The following is a 12,540-nucleotide window of genomic DNA, read 5'->3' as shown; positions in this document are numbered from 1 at the left end:
GCCTTATTTTATGACAATTGACACTAGTGCTATGTTACCATAGAGTTTAAGTTTATGAACGACAGCTTACAGCCCGCACTAGTGATTATTAGTGCTACTAATATTTTAGATTGGCATTTGGCATTCGCCTATTTTAGTTTTGTTTAGCTAGCTAAAATTCATAAGAATAATTTTTGATAATGGAAGCCACACAAAACGAAGTACTAAAGGAAAGTTCAGATAATGTTTCACCGGAAAGTAATAAAGAAGTAAGTATTAAGTTATATTTACCTTGTTTTATAAATAGAAATAAAACAATATCAGGTGACGGTGGATTTTTAAAAAATCTACTGTGAAATTAGTATTTATCTCTCCTTATACTGTTTATGCGGTTTAATATGTGTATAGGATCCGTCGCTAGGGCGCTTCGTACGTGTTAACTTCTTATATTTGAATTATTTTACCAATAGGCAACCTGTAAGGTATTGGCGTTATGCCAAATTTAAAATGTTTACGATATTTTCGTTCTGAAGCACGTTTTATTCTTTTATGGTTAAAGAGAACCTGATGCCGCATATTATTTAATACTTTTTGTGATAGTAATAACACATTTTGATACTAATTGTTGCTATGGTTGTTGTAAGCAACTATATAATTTAAATATCCGATATATAGTTTTACTTTTCAATAATCAATTGAGATTACTTAACAAATATGAGATTAATACTTTACATTTCTTTTGGTAAAATGTTATTTGTTTTTAAATACTCTATATAAAAAATATCTTAAAAAAAAATCAGTAAAATTCAATATTCTTTTTAATAACCTTACAGGAAAAACCACCCACACAAAAACCAGCCATTCAAGATCCACCAAAGAAATCAAAAAAAGATGATCGGTCCAAAAAAGACGACAAAAATGTAGAACAATTTATGAAATCACTGAACTCAGTACCAACTGTTGACGAAAAACTATCTTTGGTGTGTAAGAAATATGTACAAGCCACTGAAGACAATAAAAAATTACAATTCTACATTAAACAGTCAGATAAACGTTATGCATTGCTATCCAAAGAGAAGGAGCAATTACAACTTGAATACAATAAAACTATATTAGTTAAATCTAAGTTGGAGAATCTCTGTCGAGAGTTGCAGAAACAGAATAAGGCTATTAAGGTATATTTTTAAATTTAATAGAAATATTAATTCTTTATACAACTATAATAATTTCAGGACAAGTGTGTACATCCTTACTGGACGTGGGCAATGAGATACTAATAATTTTTTTTTGTATTTTTCATTGACCTAAATTAAAAACTTTTGAAACAATATAGGTGAAATTTACGTGATGTGAATACATTTTACGTCCTTGCATAATATAAAATATTGAAATGACTATTTCGAGTTATGCCGATTGCTTGAAAGATTTTACATACATTTTGAAAATTTTATTGAATGTTGTGTACCTTAAAATTAACAAAATTACAAAATAAGAGAATTTAATAAATAATAAACCATTGCAGGAAGAATCTCTTCTCAAAATTCGAGAGGAAGAAGAGAGACGTAAGGAAACACAAACCAAGTTCCAGAACACCCTGTCTGAAATAACAACACTATTGCAACAAAACAATGAGAAAAATGCTAAATTGAGAGATGACAATATTAGTATGACGGAAAAGTTTAAAAGTGTTGTACAACAGTATCAGCTGAGGGAGCAACAGGTAATCTTAGTTTTTTTCATTTCATGACTCTAATAAAATATGACAGACGGTAATGTAGCACATCAACTTTTAGGTGACATGCATATTATTAACCCAGCTAATTGTATATTTATTCATTATTTATAATATCAAATATGAAAGTGTAGAGTCCAATAAGACAAAGAGTAAGCTTTAGGTGAACTTTGTGACTTATCCGAGGCTTTTATTCCAGCTCTTTGAAATTTTATGAACTATATATATCAAAGAATCCAGCAAGTTTTCATTAATGGAATAAAGTCTTCTAGATCTATGTTAAAAATGGGTATTCCACAAGGTTCAATTTTGGGTCCCTTTCTATTTCTAGTATATATTAATGATCTTCCTTTCTATGTTAAAAGTATTTGTGATGTAGTATTGTTTGCTCATGATACTTTACAGATTTTTAATGTCGGCAGGAAAAAAACTGACTATGATGATGTGAATGGTGCATTATCACAGATACACAATTGGTTTAACGTAAATAATTTGGTTTTGAATGCTCAAAAAACAAAGTGTGTAGTATTTACCCTACCCAATGTTAGGTAGCAAAATTATAATATATCTTTGAGCGGTTGCCGGCTTGGTGTAGTCGATATTACTACGGTGTTCTTGGACATAGAATTCCATTCTAGACTTCAGTGAAGTCCCTATTTATCATCCATAACAGGAAGAGTCAGCTCTGCAGAATATGCGGTTAGAAAAGTTAGACAACTAACTGATATTTATACTGCTCATTTAGTTTATTTTGATTATTTTCACAGTATGTCATATGGCATATTACTTTGGGGTAACGCTGCAGATATTGAATCTGTCTTTATTTTACAAAAGAGAGAAATCCGGTTTATTTATAATCTTGGAGCTGAAGACTCTCTTTGGGATGTTTATTAACAAAGTAGGAATACTCACTATTGTGTCGCAATATATTTACAACAATATTATGTATATTCACAGTAACATTGATAACTTTGATAAAATCAGTGATAATCATTGTATATGCACTAGAAGTAAGGATAAGCTTAAAACGCTAAGTTGTAGATTCCAGTGAGAAGAACCAGCAAGAAACTCAGTAGTTATTATTTTCTACTATTTTATTTACAGAGTATGTCAATAAATACTAAGTCCAAGCCTTTAGCCTTTTATCTCTTCCTCATGTCTTGCGGAACTGAGTCTCCCTGTAAAGTATAATAAATGTTGAGGCTTTTGAGTCTTAAGTAATTCCTAAAAATAATGTTTTGTTTAAAGGTACATAACAGTATGCACCATCAGCAAACAATAAATGATCACAATCTTTAAATATCGAAAGGGAGATCATTTATATATAACAAAAATTAAAAAAGACCCAGAATTGACCTTTGTGGAACGCCTAAAACAATTTTTATTACAAATTTTATCATTAATAGTCTTCTGTTGAAAAATGAATTCTTATTTGTCTTTGTCACGCCATATTACTTGCGAATGACTTTACCGATTTCGATTTCAGTTCAGTAAAAGCACATGTACAATTATGTGAACCATCGAAGCGATTCCCTAAAACTTGTAAAAATAGAAATATATATATCGTATGTAATGATAGTGTCTTCATCATTGTAATTGTTATTTTAGGTGGACAAAATGGCTAAACAAATGACTTTAGAAACTCAATTATCTGATGCGAAATTACAAAAAGCGTCACTAGAGCATCAAGCAGAGAGAGAACGTATTCTAGCCGAGATGGAACAGATGAAGGTGACCCTAGCACAGTACAGGGCGAAGATCATCGAACTACAGGGTACGGAGACATCTCTGAAGGGCCAGCTCTCAATTTACATGGAGAAGTATGATGAGTTCCAGAACGCTTTGGTGAAGAGTAATCAAGTGTTTGGTGGTTTTAAAGAACAAATGGAAAAGGTAAGAAGTTTTGGTATTTTTAGGAAATTGGAGTAAATTTTATTAAGTGAATTTGTCAGATGAATGACAAATTGTACACTTTAGATCATGTTATAAATTCGATTTTATTACATAAGCTTTTAGATAGGACTACAAAATACTGTGTTACAATTTCAGATGTCAAAAAAAATTCAAAAGCTTGAAAAGGAATCGCTTTCATGGAAGAAACGTTGGGAGACCTCACAGACTGCTCTCTTGGATATGTGTGGAGAGAGGCAGGCTAGCGAGGAGCGAGCAGCTGCCTCAGCAAAACATCTCTTGCAGATGCAGAGTTTGTGTCGAACTCTTCAGGTAAGATGCAACAACAGAATTTTTCTATTTTTATTTCGCCTCGGCTTCGCATGGTTGCGTGCGCTGGGTTGCTGATACTAAATGTGGGATTTGGAGTTGAAAGAAACCACGAAATATCAACAACTTCTATTATTAGTTTCCAATTTACAAATTAGTATGTTACACTTATATATATATTTGTTTATATAATACATGAGACAAAAAAAAACGCGCTGATTTTCTTTTACCGGTTCTTCTCAGGTCAGGGTGTTTTCTTTACCGAACCGGTGGTAGTGTTTCAATTGACCGTCAGTAAGAAAGTGTAATATATATATATTGAATAAAGCAATTTGAGTTTGAGTTTGATACGTCGTGCCGCCATCGTGCCTCTTTCCCCTTCGTCTCGCTTACACCTCCATAGATCTCTCTCGTGCTGTCCTTGTCATCACTACACTGTCATAACCTCACTCTTACATTCTCGCTCGCTCGCTCCCTCGCTCGTTCATTCACTTGCAATCACACCTAACATTCCCACATAAATATACTATAGAATGTCTTACAATGTTCACAGCTTTCCAGTATTATACATATGTATAAAAAAAGTATGTATGTATTACAGATATAACCCTCTTAAATTAATCTATCTATTAAAAATGTGTTTCAAAATTCATTTTAAAGATCTAAGCAAGCATAGGGACAGACAGTGGACATTCCAATATAATGTCATCAAATTAAGCCCAAAAATTGAAATTAAGTTGAAATCAAGTTATAAGTCCTTAATGTTTATTCAAATGAAAGACTTAAAATAGTGTAATAAACAACAGCCTGTAAATTCCCACTGCTGGGCTAAAGGCCTCCTCTCCGTTTGAGGAGAAGGTTTGGAACATATTCCACCACGCTGTTCCAATGCGGGTTGGTGGAATGCACATGTGGCTGAATTTCTATTAAATTTGTCACATGCAGGTTTCCTCACGATGTTTTCCTTCACCGCTGAGCACGAGATGAATTATAAAGATAAATTAAGCACATGAATCAGCGGTGCCTGCCTGGGTTTGAACCCGCAACCATTTCGGTTAAGATGCACGCGTTCTAACCACTGGGCCATCTCGACTCAAATAGTGTAATGTAATGTGAATATTTAAATGTGGTGTCGGCAGGCGGAGCGCACGGTGCTGCTGGGCACGCTGAAGGAGCACAACATCGAGCGCCCCGCGCTGCCCGCGCCGCCGCCCGCGCCGCCCGCGCCGCCCGCGCCGCCCGCGCCCGCCAGCGACGCCAAGGTCGGCCGCACTGACATCAAAGATTGATGTTTGATGTTTCAAATCAGCTGCTACATCACCCTACCCTTGTAAAGGCCTGACAACTTTTGATAATGGCTTCACGGCGATATCTTTACATTTAGTTAACACTATATGTTAGTGTTAACTACGTTATAACGTAGCACTTATATAGGTTTTATGAAAATCTTTCAATAAATGATATTTTGATTTCGTGACTTATCTAAAGCTTTCGATTGTGTACAATACGTTGATCAGAATTATATTTCGTTACGGCGTTTAATATACCGCTCTTAGTCTTCTGATTTCTGATTTTATAATAACCAAAATAAAAATCAGATAATCATAATAATCAAATAAACATAACCTAACCTAACCTAAAAAAAATTAGGAACATAAATCATTATCAAATAATTGTATTTATTGTTTTACCAGGTTGATGCAATGGCAGCAAACTGTGCACAACTAAGGCAGAGTCTTGCACATCTACAAACTCAACTAAACGTCCTAACTAATAAAAATAATACTAAAGAAGAATCTCCAAAACCAGAGAAACCGAAAAAGTCAAAATCTAAAAAGAATAAATCTGAAAAACAAGCCCAAAAAGCAAGTCAAGAAAGTAGTAAAACGAAAGAAGCGGAGAGTGAATCAATAGTTAAAGATGTGCCCAAGGAAATTACACCTAATGTTGAAGAAAATAAAGTTAAAAATGAACAAGAAACAGACGAGAAAATAGATAGTAAAACAATGGAAAGTCTCATACAAGCAATTAACATGGCTAATATAAATATTTGCGATCTAGAAGTTGTTAGTGATGATATTGATAAACCAAATGGTGAAGTTAATGAAGAAAAGGCAGTATTAATAGAAGAAATAGTCGAACCACAGAACAATGAACCAAGTAATAAAGTTGTTTCAAATGAAAATGAAACAAGTAACGAAAACGAAGTTGGTACAACTGACGTTGCACCAAAAGAAGTCGTAGTTACGAATGCTGAACCAATTAAAGAGCCTGTTGATGTCGAAAAGGAAAAAATTGCTGAAGAAACACCAGTCAGTACATAAGCCGAGGATTTAAGTGAATCCTATGTAAATAGACTTTTGTGACATATTTTTAATTAGTGTCAGATTAAATCGTAATGCGATATTGTTATAAATGACTAGGAATTTATTGTTCTTTATAAACATGGGTTTTTCAACAGTATTAGGATGAACGAACATATTTGTTATGTTTTGTTACATTATGAAACGATTCAAATAAAGTGCATCAACCTGATTATGTTTACTTAATTATTATTAGCTTGAAATCTTATGGATGGTACAATTTTATTTTTTAGAATTAGTAAAGTATTTTTCTAGTGAATAACTTGTCGTAAAACTATTCTTAGATATTCATAAATCAAGTAATTTATTTCGGTTAGACTATTTTATTTATCTATGTCATTCTACTATTCAATCACTAAATTGAGTGATTGATTTAAAAAAATGCATATTGAGACAATAGGGAATCCATTTTCACTAAAAAAAATTTTATGTTAGTTCTAGGTGGAGTGGCATATCTGATGGGAAGTGGTCACCACCACCTATAAACACTGGCGCTGTAAGAAATATGATCCATTCGTTACATCGTCAATGGACTGCCAAATTTTTGAATGAGAGTGTATGAGTCAGATTAACTACAAGTCAACCAATGTCTTGTAGTTAATCTGACTCATTCACTCTTTAAATCGCAGTATAACTATACTAAGTATTGCTGTTTATCGTAAGAGTTATTTATGATAAGTGGGTGGTACCTTAGTGAGTTGTAACTGTCAAGTTTAATGATAAAAATCTCTGTTGCGATTAAAATCAAAGGCTCGAAATATGATACCAAATTGTATGGTTTAATAATTATGATTTGTGAGATTTAATTAGTACTACAATTTGTTGACTGCTGCCAAGTACCAAAATGGTGCAGTTATACAACTATAATGTCTAATCCTGAGAGGAATTCGGTAGTTAAACTGCCCAAATGAGGTAGGCAAGTCTGCCTGTCACAATTCTCGCACATCAATCGATAAATAACAAGAGAAACCGCAATACTTAGGTATGATCAGTAAAGATTAAATTAGTTGTAAAATCTCATGATAATAGCTGTATGGTGCTAAATATTGATTCTATAAATCTCGCGTTACGATTTAAAGGATCGCAAACCAACTTTTCAGCGTTGTTTTATAGATTAAAATAATCGTTGAAAAGTTGAAAGTAATGTTTTATATGTGCTATTTTATTATGATAACGACTGGTTGCTTTTTGTGTGATTATTTTTGTTTTTCATTCAGCGTGTCTAGTCAAAAATGACATTTAGTGTATAACGTGCTTCGTTCGTTCAGGAATGGTTTTATTGAAACAGGTTGTGTTAAATACTCTGTTTAAAATGCCTCAATTGATGGTAACAACTAACAAGCGTACCATAATATGTCAACGATATCGTAGCTTCTGATCTGATTTTTTTTTTAATAAAATAAATCTGTTTTATTTTTTTTTATTGTTAGTACGTGTGGATCAAACTTTATAGTAAATTTTAAAACCAGTTCCACACAAGTGGAAAGTCCTCACATGGAGGATTGTGATCACAGCAAATACAATCTGCCTTGACTGCTGGCGATTGCTCAATAAAAGTTAAATTGTTACAATGCAAATGAGTGCTTCTACTCAAAAGGGGAGGCATTAGCGGTTAGAGTGCTGCCGGTAAGGGGTAAACCTTACACATACTTTTGGTGCTGCTGACAGTACTAAATTAATATTTCAGTGATTTTAATTTGTGTGTTAACCATCATTACCATAAATGACAGCTATTTTTTTAAACAGATTTGTTCGACTCTTTTTCTAAGAAAATACTTTGTTTATGATTTTTACACATCTACTGTTTTTCGATTATGTACGCTTTTGCATTTATCAAACGGAAAAGTTATTGAAGATTGAAATGATTTTTACGTAACGTTCAAGTTGTCTGATTAAAATTTTTTTTTAAATATTTTTCTGTTTTTATTACACAAATACCTAGTATTCTATGTCCTTTCTTGGAATTCAAGTTTGCTTGATACCAAATTTCATCAAATTCGGTTTTGCGGTCTGGTCGTGAAAGAGCGACAGACAGACGGACACTGACTGACTGACTGGACACACGACACAACAATACGACTGAGTGACTCTTGATTAAATTAAAAATACATGGTTTTAAAAACTGAAGAAATCAGAACAAATTGTGTGTTTGTTTGTAATGCTTCCAGTTCTAACTAATCAAACGATCGTGGTAAAGTTTTGCATACAAGTCAGTAAACGTCCAGCACTTAACGTACCCCCCCCCCCCCTCCTACGTGCGTGTGAAGCCGGATCGGATCGGAAACTATTACGTATTACAACTAAGTGATTTTTAATTAAAAAAAAACTTATTAAGAATCCAATGATTATTGTGTTATGTTAATAAAAAAAAGTTTTTATTGCAACTACAAAAAGTACAATCTTTAAATATTGACGTTCGAATTGCCTATTTAAACACCGAAATAGACGGTCATTAATCAAAAAAATGCGCTGAAAAATGTCCAGTGCACCAGCGAAGTAAATCCAACCACTAAGCACTTATGTAACTCGATTCTAAGCCGATCAGGGATTACAGAATGATTATCCAATATCGGTAAATAATTGAAGGGGCAAAGAGACAAGTTTTGCGCAGCCGCCAGACCGGAGAAAATTAATCACTATTGTGTTCTGTCTGGTTACGTCTAGGTGTCATCGATCCTTTTTCTCTAATTTTTTTCAGGCGTTGATAACTGCTATTCTGTAAGAGCTGGGCGATTCTACTAATAAATTATCTTTTTCGCAATCGAATCGAAGCGCTATCGTTGTACATAGGTAATTGTATTTAACTAACATGACTTTATATTTTTAAATGTTAAAAATGAGTAACTACTGAGTTCCTTACCGGTTCTTTTCGTAGAATCTACATTCTCTCCTTTACAGCCTACTCCTTTTTGAAAGGCCGGCAACGCACCTGCAAGTCCCCTGGTGTTGCAGGTGTCCGTGGGCGGTGGTAGTCACTTTCCATCAGGTGAGCCTCCTGCTCGTTTGCCTCCTATGCCATAAAAAAAAAAAAAAAAAAATTCTGAACTTGTGGTAGCTTCACTGAATACAGTTGTTAAATGACGATTTAAAAGGATTTATAAAAGCCTACTTGAATAAAGTATATTTTACTTTGATTTGATTTGTAGATCCATTTGCTCACTTCCATAGAAGTTGGAATAAGTATAATTTAAATATAATTAACATGGTGGCAGGGCTTTGCTGTATCATCCACTTATCAACAGTAATACTCGTTGTGTTTTGGTTTAAAGGGTGAGGAAGCCAGTGTAATTACAGACACAAGGGGCATAACATCTTAGCTCCCAAGATTGGTGGCGCATTGCTGCAACGTGGACTGGTATTATATCTTACAGCGTCAATGTCTATGGGGGTAGTTACCCCCTAAAAACAGAATTTACCATCAGACAGCCCATTGGCCCGTCCAGCTAACTATGACATAAAAAAAAAGAAATAGCATTGAAGTTAAAACGGAATAGGACCGTTAAATCGTAACTGTTATGTTTTACTAGAATTAATTCCCTTGTCTTAGTAGTTATAGAGAACGACTTAAGGCTACTTTAAAGCGTGTAATTTTTAATGCGCCATATATCAATTTAGGTCATATTAAATGTTTGTCCTAATATTTGGACTTACTCGTCTTTTAAGTTAGAACACAATTATACGAATCATTGCTGCTTGGTGAATTTGACAAAAGTTTATATATTACTAAATATTAAATATTATATCATTGTTCGATCCAATTGGCAGACCAGTCTAAAATTATAATCGCTTATTCAATAAATTAACTGGAGAAAAAGAACATCGAAACTCTTGTTTTTATTTTGTTTCAATAATTTATTGCAAAACAAATCGTATCTATTTTTGACCAAACATAATTGTGTAGATATAATAGAATAAAAGAATTTTACTTGGAGGTTTTCACCATTCAGGCAACATTTAATAAGGATCTAATTTTACTTGGTGGTAGGGCTTTGCGCAAGCCCGCCTGGGTAGGTACCACCTACTCATCAGATATTCTACCGCTAAACAATAGAACGCAGTATTGTTGTGTTCCGGTCTGAAGGGTGAGTGAGCCAGTGTAACTACAGGCACAGGAGACATAACATCTTAGTTCCTAAGGTTGGTGGCGCACTGACGATGTAAGGAATAGTTAATATTTCTTACAGCGTCATTGTCTATGAGTGTTGGTGGCCACTTACCATCAGGTGGCCGATATGCCTGTCCGTCAAGCTATTCCATAAAAAAATGTTTATAAATGAAGTAAGTCATATGGTCTGAGATTCCTTCCTTAAAGGCCAGCAATACACCTGTAAGTACCCCGATGTTGGAGGCTCATCTGATGGAAAGTGATTTTGATTACCATCACCAATGGACATCTGCAACACTTAAATCCAAATGTTAAATTTATTTTTAAATATTGGTGTGCAATAAAGAATAAATGAGTAAATGTGTTAAAGTTTGTTTACGTGTCGAAACTGTGATGTTTTTTATTACATTAGAAATCTATTTTATATATTATAAGCCTCACTGTAGTCACGAGACTTCTGAATCCCAAAATCTTGGTCAGATGAAGCTCTAAGCCCCTTACTTAAGAGAATCAATAAGAAATAATTGCTATTCTACTAAAAGTTCCGTCTGATTCCGTTCTATTGTTAACCTCATCTCATTTTCTCAGTGTATCTATTGTTTACGAACTTGAATCATTTCATTGTGTCGCTAATATTTTGCAAATCTTTAAGGACTGTACTCGCAATGTAACTTACGGAACATCCAGTTACTTAAACAGCGGCGATCAATTGCCTAATAAGACTTTGCACGTGATACAATTGCAAACGGTTTCCTCGGCCGTGACGATTTATCTGTCATCGAATTATATTTAACAATTTTATTGATCGCTAGTTGTAAGAGCCCGCAAATATACTACTGTTGGGCTAAGGCCTCATATCTTTTTTTAAGAAATGGCTTAGAGTTTACCAACGATGCTTCTATCGTAGACACACATGGCTGATTTCAACGCGACTGCAGGTTTCCTCACGATGTTTGCCATCACCGCTGAGCACGAATTGAAATTACAGTGGTTCTTAAGCGGTTTTGCACGCAGAACCACTGAACCATCGCGGCTTATATTAAACTTTATATATCAATAATTTATTTCCGCTTCTAATTTCATGTTGATGTATGTTATAAGCAAATTCCTCAATGAAGTAAGTAATGCGATTTTATGGCGAGATTGTGACTGTTCCTATAATTTTATAATAATGGATGATAAGGTCATGGCATTCAATCTCAAGGGAGACCAGCGACCTACGCAGGACATATTATAGGGCAGAAGTGCGTCCGCAGACGGTCAGATGTCAGGTGCACTCGGCGTGCTCTCACAGTCAAATCCTATGGGGCAGCAAATCCGAATGCAACAAAAATACAAAAAAAAAACATTTAGTATTAAAATCAATATATATAAAGCTTCTAAAGGTACCGGTACGTACTTTAAATTAAAGATTTATTAGGTCTATGTCTATATCTATACCTTTGAATTTTTTATAAAATTGTTTGCAAATATTACATATACCTTCAAAATATCAATATGGTCTTTCGTTTTCATTATTAGGATGTTTTTAAGTTTTTTGTGGTTACCAACCGGAGTTGACAGGTTTGGAAAAGCGGCTTTTAATTTGTGAGCTTTCCGACTACTGACTAAGGCTTAGACTTGAGTAAAAATAGAAGGTTAATTTAAGCTTTATATTTGAAATATGTCTGCGCCTATATTTAGTTTTCCGAATGAATGATTAAGTTGTATCAATGACTTCAATTTCTTGACTATATTTTTTAAGCCTATATTTATTTATCTCAAATATTTTGGCCTCTAATCCAAGGTTTCTACTAAGTGTGCTACTTTCCTCAATTGCTAGTTTTGTATATTTAACGGCCAAGCAATACACATACAATAAAATACAATTCAATAAAAACAGTTATTTTGTTAAAACGACAAAAGTTTACTACCCCGTAAGAAATCATTCATAGCCTATCAGTAAAAAGTAGTCAGCTCAGTCCAATAACTTTAATTAAATATTAGTCTTAGTCATTATTTGCTTATGATAGTCAAAAATTTTAATATCGTTTCGGAAATAAGCACCGCGCGCCTGAGAAGAACTAGCAAAAGAAACAGAGTGGGTGTGAGTTTAATGTCATATTTTACAATTATTGTTTATTTATGATCATATCATTTCC

At 33.8% G+C, this 12,540-nt stretch overlaps 1 protein-coding gene across 1 annotated transcript; it reads left to right on the top strand.

The window, feature by feature from the left end:
- The first annotated feature begins 45 nt into the window (after positions 1 to 45).
- Positions 46 to 6,466, top strand: LOC124538852 (gamma-taxilin-like). The gene is made up of 7 exons (XM_047116083.1): positions 46 to 248; positions 813 to 1,154; positions 1,502 to 1,699; positions 3,320 to 3,604; positions 3,761 to 3,934; positions 5,071 to 5,193; positions 5,626 to 6,466. The coding sequence occupies exons 1-7, from the start codon at positions 180 to 182 to the stop codon at positions 6,253 to 6,255; spliced, it is 1,821 nt and encodes a 606-aa protein (XP_046972039.1). The 5' UTR covers positions 46 to 179; the 3' UTR covers positions 6,256 to 6,466.
- The last annotated feature ends 6,074 nt before the right edge of the window (positions 6,467 to 12,540 follow it).

Source organism: Vanessa cardui, chromosome 21 (genome assembly GCF_905220365.1).
Source record: "Vanessa cardui chromosome 21, ilVanCard2.1, whole genome shotgun sequence".
NCBI classification, from domain to species: Eukaryota; Metazoa; Arthropoda; class Insecta; order Lepidoptera; family Nymphalidae; genus Vanessa; species Vanessa cardui.
Note: the sequence above shows the minus strand (reverse complement) of the source record. Positions and strands in the feature narration are given on the sequence as shown.

Coding starts and splice junctions, on each gene's coding strand:
- LOC124538852 (XM_047116083.1), top strand. CDS start 180: ATGGAAGCCACACAAAACGAAGTACTAAAGGAAAGTTCAGATAATGTT. Junction 1,700..3,319: donor ATCAGCTGAGGGAGCAACAG/GTAATCTTAGTT, acceptor TTGTTATTTTAG/GTGGACAAAATGGCTAAACA. Junction 3,935..5,070: donor GTTTGTGTCGAACTCTTCAG/GTAAGATGCAAC, acceptor TGGTGTCGGCAG/GCGGAGCGCACGGTGCTGCT.